This window comes from Myotis davidii, unplaced genomic scaffold (assembly GCF_000327345.1).
Source record: "Myotis davidii unplaced genomic scaffold, ASM32734v1 scaffold221, whole genome shotgun sequence".
NCBI lineage: Eukaryota > Metazoa > Chordata > Mammalia > Chiroptera > Vespertilionidae > Myotis > Myotis davidii.
The window spans coordinates 3,620,215-3,631,592 of record NW_006293349.1 but is presented as its reverse complement, the minus strand read 5'-3'; the positions used below and the strand labels follow the sequence as shown (position 1 = coordinate 3,631,592).

The following is an 11,378-nucleotide window of genomic DNA, read 5'->3' as shown; positions in this document are numbered from 1 at the left end:
GTGGATGGTTAGCCCCACTACATTCATTCCCAGAGTAAGAGGATAAGCCTCCATTTGAGGTCATTTGCTTTATAAAGAGCTAGTTCTCATCTTTCTAACAAGGGAGCATAGAAGAAAGGGACTTGTTTCTCCTATCATTCTTAAAATCTTGGGAAGTGAGATCCTTATTTCTTCTCACTTTTAAATGTATTTTTTCTTATCTTTGAATAAATTAGGTAACCACAACATTATTTCATTTTGAAATGCTAATTTTAAAAAAACCAACTTGCTTTTTAAGTACCCTGAGTTAAGTGCTATCTGTCTATCCATTATGTGAGCTGTCTTGTCTTCTCATCAGTAAAAGTCAGAAAGATGTGGTCTAATTTGAGAGTTAGCCATTGCATGCAAGAGAAATTCACACCATCACTATATGGGCATGTTCTTTCTGATAGGAAAACAGCTGAATTCAGAAAGGAAAAGGATATCCAATTTAACTGTTGATGAAAAACATCCCTCCATTATGTTGTCAGGGACCTGAGGGTAGAAAGTGTGTACAGTTGGCCCTTGAACAAAATGGGGGTTAAGGCTGCTGACCCCCATAATCAGAAACCCACATAGAACTTTTGACTCCTCAGAAACTTAACTAATAATAGCCTTCTGTTGACTGGAAATCTTATTGGTAACATAGTCAATCAACACATATTTTGTGTTGCATGCATTATATACTGAATCCTTACAATAAAGGCAGGGAGAAGAAAATGTTAAGAAAATCATAATACATTTAGTGTTTATTGAAAAAAAAATCTGTGTATAAATGGACCCACATAGTTCAAACTAGTGTTGTTCAGGGTCCGCTGTATTTTTTGGAAACAACTAAATGAGGAGGAGATCTGAAGGGCCTCCAGGACGAGAATATGGTACCAAACAAATCACTTTGTCTTCTGGGAAGGATAATAGATAGCAGGGTATGGGCTGGACCACAGATGCTTGGTTTAACAGTTCACAGCTGAGGGTGGCAGGTAGTCTCAGAAAATTATAAATCGCCTCTGCTGAGCCAGTTACTGGTAAGATTCCACCCACGTATGTGCTACTTACATGTCTTCCTACAGACTACAGCCCGAGTGACCTGGCAGCAGGGGTGTCTGTGACGGTTAGGAGAGCGCGTGTGCTTGCTTAGCGCTGTGTGGGCGGTGAGCCTGGTACTTCACCGTAAATGTGTGAGGTGCAAACTTTCAATGCAAAGATGACTCACAAGGTTTCAGAATGTGTAAATACGAAGCGCAGTCTCACTTCTACCGTCACTGGTGCTCACCCACAGCAACACCAGGCTGGGTCGCTGCCAAGTTGTTTGGACTACCAGGAAACTCACAAAACCTGTTGAGGAGAGCAATTCAGGGGCGATTTTAACAGCTGTGTGCACACTACCATCTTGAAGCGGTGTTATATGTACTCAACCTGCATTCTGCGACGTTGTTTGATGGCGGCATTCAATTCACTGTTTCCCCCAGATTGTGAAGTCAATTCTTTTAAGACGTTAACACTGAAAAATTTATAGACAGCAATTGTATAATAAAAAAACTAGACAGAGGCACTTTCTCACTCAAGTGTCTTGAATCAGGCAATGAAACAAAAGAGGCTCCTCACTAACATTTTATATGAAGGCTGAAGTAAAACCAGGATGAGGACTGCGTGCGATTCATTTCCAGAGCTCCTTGTTGGGGAGTTTCCTCTGAGATGAACTGTAAAGGTGAAACCTTCGGCATTGCTGAGTGATCCCTTGGGAGGGCATTGTTTAGCTATCAGAGGAATAACCTGGGGAACTGTGACCAAACAGACACAACCAGGAGACCCGGAATTCAACAGGATATTGTTTTCATAATAAAAAACTTTGTGGCCCCTAAAACACAGGAAGAATATGAAAGAATAAAGGAGCTTAATCAACTAATTTTGTAAATGGAACAAATCATTATTCATTGTTCCCATAAAAGTGGTGGATAAAATCTGCTAAACTTATAGGTTTGTAAGTTGAACTTGAATAATAAATTCTGACTTTTTTCTAAACAGAAAAATAAAACATCTTTGAGGTGTTTTTTATTTTTTTGTTTTCATAGGTCAGCAGAAACAGATGCCAGAAAAGAGGTTTCAAAGCTGCAATTGTTGCATATTCAAAATAATGAATTAAAAAATTCTTAGCCCTCCCATTCAGCTTTTGATTTCTGGGTAAAATAAGGTTCATACCACAGAGTCCTACATTTAACAGCAAGGTTTTTGAGATTAAACATATTTGCAATAAAAATAAATTTCTGGACATTAGATCATTCTTTTATTAATTTTGCAGGCCCACTTGAGAATTTCATTTACAAAGACACCCAAAGATAATAACGAACAAATAAACTTGGATTCCCTGAACCACCCACCACCCATCACACAGCTGGACCATTAGGTGGTTTTTTAGTTAAATAGCAGCTGCCATATTTGGTCATCTGCTTCAAACTGGTAACTCAGGACATTTGTGCAGTTCTAACTTCAGCTGTTTACTAACTGCATTCATTTCCCATAAGAGCTAGACCTCCTAGTTCCATTAGGTTAGTACGCTGGCTCATTTTCTCTTGAAGACAGTGCAGTATTAAGTAGTCATAAGCAAAACAGGCATTGTGCCAATAACGCATAAACATTTGAGCAGTCAACCAGCAAGCCATATGCTAGGAAATTCCATGCACGCTTATTTAGGTTTTAAGTCTTTAGTCCCATCCTATCCTATATAATAAAAGGCTAATATTCAAATTGTTCCCTTAACTGGGAGTTCGACCAGGGGGTGGGGCCGGCCAGCCAACCACCCATGGCCCCTCCCCCTGGCCAGATTGGCTCCGATCAGGGCTGGCCAGCCGGACCCCACCCGTGCGTGAATTTGTGCACCAGGCCTCTAGTCAACTGTAATTGTAAAGGTCTGCTAGGTGCTAGCATTCTAAAGCTTTTACCCAAGTGGTTTCACTAACTAAGGACAGGAAAAAGCCAATTTTTCTCCTGCCATGTGACAGGTTCAGTGAGACTATCAAAAGAACTACTATCCTGGTAAGAAGATCTAACTGGCATTCAGCTTCAAAATAAAACAGCAATGATTTTCCTTTAAGTGGCCTCAAGGTGAAATGCACAACCACTCTGGCTTTAAATCAGACCCCAAGCCTTCTGTTAACTGTTTCCATCCTGGTCCATCTATTGCAAGTCTCACTCACTAAACGTGCCCAGAAACACCGAATGCACTCACGTGTCAGCTCCTTATCCATCCCAAGTCTACGCCACACACACATTGGTAGTTTCATCTGAGTGGTGTTAGTTACAATCCTACCAGGTACGGAGTTGCCCAAGGGCAAGCATCATGTCTTAGGTTTCTCTGGTGGCCCCCCCTCACCACAGCGCCTAGCACAGTGCTTGACACACTGCAGCTCTTCTTTAATCTATGAAGCGCATCAATTAAAACTTCGTTGCAAAGCTTTTGCCAATTTTCTACCACAGGTTAGCTCCATTTCATAGAGGCAGCCTGTAATACTGAAGCCAAGCCACAGTAACTTTCAACAGTAGTATATTATAAATGTTAAATCCTGATGGTCCTCTCATTTATTAAACATTTAGTTGGTTAAATACAGTATTGTTTTTTATAGTTTTTTTAATGGCTTTGTAAACTTCTTGTGAGAACAAACCAAATTCTCTCTGCTAGGCCAGAGTCGACTGAGCACCTGTTGGCCACAATCTCTCTGGCAGTGACGGGCAGTGGAGAAGGACCTTTAGTCTTGACTGAAGACACAGCCCCTGGGCCCTGAGTCCCAGGCCCAGCCCAGGTACCCAGAGAGGGAGGCAGAGGAGCCAGTACACCTGCTAGGGACAGTGCAGTGCAGAAAGTTCTATAAACACACACGTGTGAGGCACAAAACCTTTATTGCCACGGGATGCGGGGGCACTCACCCGCCTCACCAACAGCTGAGAGTCACAGAAACGCAGACTTCACATGATAAAGTACCACGCCGACGGAGGGAGAAATGGCCCCTTGGGCTGTATTGGCGGTAATACCGAGGTAACCAATTGACCTTGTTCAGTGAAAATACCTCTAACACAATGAAAAAAACAACACAAACTGTTATAACATCCAATTCATATATACAATTCAAATAAAAATATATATTATTTGCTTCAATGTATAGCAAATTTAATACATTAGTGTTTATAAAATAAAAACTGTATTCTACTGAAATTTTTCTTGTGCTTCCCTCTTATCACTAAACTTGAAAAGACCAGAAAAGTCTAATACTTAAGGAAACTTATTTATGGATTTAAAGATGCAGTTTGTTTGGCCATGAAAGACGGATAAATATTAGTTGGAAGATTACAGCATCTTTAAAAATGGTTGCTTATTAAAATGTACAAACTTCAACCGTAACACACAATTTTAAAAAAACCTACAGAATTTCTCAAAATCGATTAGAATACAGGAAACGTTTCATGAAACTACTGAGATACTAACCAGTTCTATGGCTAATATTAAAAATCGAATAACCTATTTAAATCGTATTCATACTATTTCTACACACAGTGAACAAGACAACCACAGTACTCAACCTCAAGCTAGCAACAGAGTTGCAAGGTCCAAAAAGCTGCTTCAGTGGGGGAATGCTCTGGTACAGTTAAAACATGTAGGAGGGGAAGCTTTGATAGATAGAAGCTGCTTTCTGGTGTTTGTGTGTAAAGCTAGTCTACAAATCAGAATGAAAAGCAGTTGTTTATGTGACAGTGAACACAACTCCAGCACAGACGTTTCATCTAACGTTGGGCTGAGGAGTTGTAGTAGAACAGATTATGACATTATTTTTATGCAGTTATGACCTAGAGCAGAACTGAAACAAAACCCACACATATTCCAAGTCAGTACGCTCCTCTTAGCAATATCGGGCTTTAGACGAATCTGGAAGAAGCAGGTAAAGCTGTCTAATATCTTCTCCTCTTAAACCAACAGAAAAAAATATAAATTTCTAATAGGATTTGTTTTCTTAGTATGAATTCCAATGTGAAATTCTCATAAGTGTGCAAGTACATTATGAACACTGAAGCACAGCCCCCCACGTATGTGCACACAGCCCAGGAATTAAATAGGGGGAATTAAAACAGACTTTCAAGGGAAAATGAATTTAAAAAAAAACCCTGCATTCACAAATCTGAAAGTTGTACAAAAATGAAATTATAAAATAAATAATGAGTATATGTCAACTAAACTGCCACAGAAACATGCCTGCACGTGTGATGTAGTGACTGTCCCCTCCTGGGAAGGGCTGGGTGGGAAGACCCCCGGGGATACTCTAGTTTCTCTGACTCCAGTGCGTAGAGAAGAGTTTCTGGACATAAAACGGTACTTCCTTTATTATGGTACAGCCTTCGTTACAGTCGCCATCCTGTCACAGTTAGGGTTAACCTACTATGTCTCAGTCTATCTCACACGCTCAGGAACAGTGATGCTCGAGTCCAGGCCTGTCCACATCGGTCCCCTTGTTTCAAGGTCTCTGTCCCAGCGACGGCTCCCTATGTCTGCCGTAGCTTAAGTAGTGACCATAGGATGCAATCTGGCAAGTAGGTTAAGAAAGATTGCCTTCTGCGCTGCTCATCTTTTTAACTTTACTCCAGTATTGGTTAATTGTGTACATGTGCCTGATTAAGTCAGCAAAAATGACACTTTACGACTATAAATGACACAGTTCCTACTAAACAAAATCAGTTTCATCAGATATTAAATCCACAATATTTTCCTTGGTTTAAACCGGGTATTTGCTAAATTCCATTTCTCCAAAGTCACTGCTACCCTGCCAATAACTACATTACTTAAACTTTCTTTATGACTGCAAAGATTCTAAACTCTGACATATAATATTTACGCTAAATACGCTTAAAGTAGACAATGAAATTTCAAGTAAAATAAACTATCCGTATCTACTGGACCGAACAGGTCTCAACATCTACATTTCATTTCTATAAATTACACAAATACATTGTACATTCTTAAATAAATGCTTACAGTATTACTTTGTAAGCCTTTCCACATAAACCGACTCACACAGGAATGTGAATGGATCAATATTTCTATTACAACATTCTCTCTATTTTCTCTCTTGTGGCTGTTGCTTTGTCTTCCTGGCTTCCAGACCACTGTGTCAGTCCTTATGCTTTGGCTATGAAATCTGTTGGAGCTGAATGAGGCAACATTGGTTATTAAGGCTTATTTCTATGATGGAGCATTATCCTTAAAACTGATGCCGTTTCCAGGGAATAGTGGGAAAATCACAGCTATCTTGAATCTTCAGGCTCTGTTTTGATGACTTTCTTCTCTAAAGTGAAAGCGGAGTGAGGGTAGTCTTTTAAAATCCCCAGGCTCTCTGCATAAAGAGGGAAACACCAGGTGTACAATACTTTAAATCAGTGGATCACAAAACAAACACAAACAAACTTGCAAAACAAGCCCCCAAAGTCCACAGCAAACAGTATCAATTATTCATAATGCTGCAAGTCCATATAAAACTTTAATGTTTACGGAGAGTTGTGAAGAGGCTGGATTCTATATTTAAATTCCATCTCTGCCAATGACTAAGCTGTGTCCATTTCAGGGCATTACATCTCTCTCTAAGGCCCTACTGTCTTCATCTGTAAACTGGGATAATATCTCTATTGGCTGATGTGAGAGTTAAGTCATCAAATGCATGTGAAGCATTTATCATACAGAACGTATTGACTTTCCTTTAATGCTTGGTCCAATGTGGTAAGTAAAATATATAAAATAAAACCAGTCACTCATACACAACTAAGTTACTAGCCAAAATATTTACTATCAATGAAAAAAATGAAACAGAAAAACACCTTTTGTGTTTAAACATGGCACTATTTTTAAAAGTTTCTCTAACCATGAGACATTTAAGTGGGAGAAACAGGAGTAAAAGAATGAAAACTCATTCATAAGGAATAATTCCTTGGAGTTAAAATATGTAAACATCTAACTATAATAAGGAACAGCGCATCCTTTTATGGAGTTCAGTTCACATCTGAACTACGAATGTCATCTCCACGATGTATCTGCATGACAAGCTTAGCTTCTGATACACAAGGTTTTCTTAGCAGAGAGCAAACATGGAGTCCATCCATTTCATATTGTGAAAGGCCAGAAAAAAGACAGTTACATAACTCAAACCAGCCATTTATAATTTGGTATAAAATTTTGTATTAAAGTCACCACTCATGTAATAGCTAATCAAAATCATCTCAAACCTTCCTGAGTTCCCTGTCAACTCTTCGGAAGACCATGGTCTCAAGAAGACTGGCCATTATTATGGTCATCTCTCACTTCCAAGGGGAGAAAAACTGACTAGTCATGTTGTTAGGAATGACCTTTTCAGGGGAGGGACAGTGGGAGGTGAAGAATAGAATGTAAAGATGCTTTATTCAGTGTTTCTCTCTGATCAGCTCCCGTTCTCACCTGATGAGTGGGACTTGCCCTCACTGGGGTAAAGTCTACTCAGCTCCCCGTCCACCACAAAATGATGGGGCTGTCTGTTCTGTAGGTTAGGTATTCGGAGATTCAAGGGTCTTTCTCCTAATGGAAAGAAAAAGAAAGCAGTGTGAGTAATATTAAAAGCACACCATGGTTTTTCTTAAAAATAATTTCCACAAACTGCCTCAACACTCCTTCAGAAAGGAGTAAGGAAAAGTCCACAGGCACAGAAGAATCTAGTAACAGTTGGAGATATAGTTTGTGGAAGAACAGAGGAGGAAAATGGTAATTCTTGCTAGTCCCAAGGTTTACAATTCTGCCAGATATTTTAAAGAGCTATTCACGAACTAAACAAAAGTCTGAGATTCTGAGTAAGCTCACCTCTGGTATATAATACATCCCCTCTGTCAGGCATTTTCTTACTAGTGCGACCATTTGCCAAGGCCTATCGTGAACTACATAATAAATACTAGAGGGACAGAGATGGCTCAAACCAACTGCTTATTATTAAAAACAATGACAGCAAAACCTATTTCAAATCTGTGAAAAACAGAATTATCACAGATATGGTGAAAATGCCTTATATGCCAAAGCATACCCTATATAATAAAACTGTAATATGCAAATTGACCAAACAGTGGAACGACCAGTCATTGTGACATGCAATGACCACCAGGGGGCAGACGCTCAAAGCAGGAGCTGCCCCCTGGTGGTCAGTGTGCTTCTACAGGGGGAGCACTGCTCAGCCAGAAGCTGGGTTCATGGCTAGTGAGCAAAGTGATGGTGGCAGGAGCCTCTCCCGCCTCCACGGCAGTGCTAAGGACCCCTCAGAGGATTGTTCAACTGCCAGCTTAGGCCTGCTCCCCATGGGAATCGGGCAATCCCCCTTGGGGTCACGGGGAGCGGGCCTAAGCCAGCAGTCGGACATCCCCCGAGGGTGCAGGCCAGGCTGAGGGGACCCCACCCCCCAGTGCATGAATGTTGTGCACCGGGCCTCTAGTCCTGTCATACACCTAAACCTATCACACTTCACAAACTGCCACCCCCACTGATTTACCCGGGCATGACAAATTAGTCATCAAAATCTTTCACGAATGCTTTTGCTTCTTAACTCTGAAGTCTTCACTGTCAAGGATGACTGGAGAGGTTAAACAAGACCTCAACTAGAAAGTTCCCTTCCATTTAAAAGAGGAAGAGAGTTCTCCTCCACCACTCTGACCTGCTGACACAGTAATATTTTATTCAACAGTTAGACGATGCTTCACACGGCTTTCCCACTCAGAAAGAAATCTTATCTTTTGACAACAGTAACCATTCTCTAGAAAAGCATAATAGTAACATAAAAAAGAAGGTCCTCGCCCTCGCCAGTTTGGCTCAGTGGATAGAGCACCGGCCTGAAAACGAAGGGTCCTGGGTTTGATTCCGGTCAAGGGCACGTATTTCCATTGTAGGCTCCTCCCCGGCCCAGACCCTGGTTGGGGCTCCTGCAGGAGGCAACAAATTGATGTGTTTCTCTCACGTAGATATTTCTCTCTGTCTTTCCCTCTCTTTTCCACTCTCTCTAAAAATCAATGGAAAAATATCCTCAGGTGAGGATTCAAAAAAAAAAAAGCCCTAGAAAATTACTGTTTCTGCGCAAGCACTTATCGCCATCGAAAGTAGGGGCCCGATTCCTGCACTTGCTTCCTGTGATCTCCCTCCACTGGTGTGAGCTCCAAGCAGCAGGCCCTCCTTGCTCCCTGCTGTAGCTCGGTGCCTAGGAGCGTGCCTGGCGCAGAGGAGGAGGCACTGACACACATCTGTTGAATGAGTGGATGACAATGACCGATTTTCATGTGCCCATAAGAAAAAAAATGAAGTGGTTTTTACAATGGTAAAAATACTCATAAACCACAGCTTTCTAAACTTAAGCGTTGAAGAGGCCACTTCCCAACGGGCACACCACACAGAAGGTTCCAGAGGGCCTGCGGGAGTGTCAGGCTGAGAGTGGACAGAACGTCTTCAGGTCTCTCCATTCTTAGCCCGTGTCCTCAACGCTCTGTGCTGTCACACTTTAGGAAGCATTCAGCATATTCTCTTAGGAACCAAATGTCACACATTCCACAGACAAATCTGTTCTTAACCCATAAAAAATAGGAAGCTGTCATCTTTTAAAAAGTGATAAAGATCCCCCAGGGAATCCACTTCTTTGAGAACAATGGTCAGTACAGTCAGTCCTCTGTATCCAGGGGGTCCGCATCGGCGGACCGATGGCACATCACAAATATTTGGGGGGGAAAGGTGACGCTGTTGCTGACATGCAGTGTGTAGTTCGGCTCACATGGATGCATCTGTACTGGGCATGTGGAGCCTTTTTATCTTGTCATCATTCCCTAAACAGGAGAGTGTGACAACTATTTATATAGCATTTCCATTATATTAGGTGTTATAAGTAACCTAGAGATGATGTGAAGTAGAGAGGAGGGAGGGTGCACATAGGTTATCTGCAAATACCACACTGTTTTATCTAAGGGACTAGAGCATCCAGACTTGGGTATCTGCAGGGGGACCTGAAACCAATCCCCCTGTGGGTACCCCGAACACTGCACTATTTACATCTCCCATCCCACCACCCTTTACAAAATACAGATCAACTGTATGTGCAGCTGTTATTTAGGGATGACAAGGTTAAAAAAAAACCCACACAACTTTAAAAATTAAATTTGCAGAGTGAAGGCCTTCCCTTTTTGAAAAAGGGACAATTTGTAATTGGACAATTAATTTTGGTAGAGAATCTGTAAGATAATCTCTTAAAAATATTAAGATTTAGAAACCAGCAAGGTTTTGTGGCTTTGAAGTACACCAACAGCAGGGGCTGCAGGGCGGTCGGTCTAAGGCACCTTGTCCGTCTGAGCTGTCGGAGGCCAGGCCGTTGGGGCTGTGCTCCTCGGAGCTCTGCCTGTAGAGCCCCGTGGACAGCCGCCTCTCGGCCTGCTGCAGCCGCTCGTAGCCCGCCTGGGTACACAGGAACTCCATCTGCTTCGTCACTCCCTTCTCAGGCTGCTGGGAAGAAAGCAAGAATAAAATCAGTAACCACAACATTCCAGATTTTTTTAATGGTCTGCAGATGCCAATTTCAGAGTCGCGCAGATATATTTAGAATTCATTAAAATTAGTTCACACTTCATGTGGCATACACGTCCCATAAGTATGCAAAGGGAGAAAATCTTGCTCAATCCAACGAGAGAATTCCAGTTCAGCTCAAAAGCAAAATAGCCTCAGCTCTGGCTTCTAAGGTGCCGAGTCCTTTGGAAGGTTTTTTGAAAAAAGGAACCTCAGTGCAGCAGCAGCACCTGCTGTACGCTGCTTCTGACGGTGACATCTCGGCATTTTTATTTTAGGATCTGGCACTACACAGGCTCTGGTATGACGACAGTGTTTGGGGAGAAAGTGTAAAATGGTTGTCTAGAGAAAGAAGACACACTTCCCCTAAAATTAAACAACACAGATTATGCAGAAAACATAAGTAAAACCCCCAGTGCCAGCTAGGGTCTTCACCTTCATCACGGAACGAAATGGCAGTGTTTCCCAACCAATCCTGAAAAGCCATGTTTTATTGATTTTTTTACAGAGAGGGATAGAGTTAGAAACATCGATGAGAGAGAAACATCGCTGCCTACTGCACACCACCTACTGGGGATGTGCCCACAACCAAGGTACATGCCCTTGACTGGAATCGAACCTGGGACCCTTCAGTCCGCAGGCCGACGCTCTATCCACTGAGTCAAACTGGTTAGGGCGAAAAGCCATGTTTTAAAAGACACAGTTAGCTGGCTAAAATATAAGTTTATCAAACTTATCTCTTGCCAAAACCGGTTTGGCTCAGTGGATAGAGCGTCGG

The 11,378-nt window shown here is 41.8% G+C and overlaps 1 protein-coding gene across 4 annotated transcripts in view; it reads right to left on the bottom strand.

The window, feature by feature from the left end:
• Positions 1 to 797: 797 nt before the first annotated feature.
• NAB1 (NGFI-A binding protein 1) overlaps positions 798 to 11,378 on the bottom strand; it is a 37,830-nt gene continuing 27,249 nt past the window's right edge. The window contains exons 5-7 of one of the 4 annotated variants that reach the window (XM_015566092.1): positions 10,378 to 10,540; positions 7,484 to 7,600; positions 798 to 1,353 (exon numbers count right to left, since the gene is read on the bottom strand). In XM_015566092.1, coding sequence (XP_015421578.1) covers positions 1,238 to 1,353; positions 7,484 to 7,600; positions 10,378 to 10,540 — 396 coding nt within the window. In that variant the 3' untranslated portion in view covers positions 798 to 1,237. Of the gene's footprint in view, positions 1,354 to 3,893; positions 6,393 to 7,483; positions 7,601 to 10,377; positions 10,541 to 11,378 lie in introns of those variants that run through there. The other 3 variants (XM_015566091.1, XM_006767071.2, XM_006767072.2) reach the window with 3 other exon arrangements.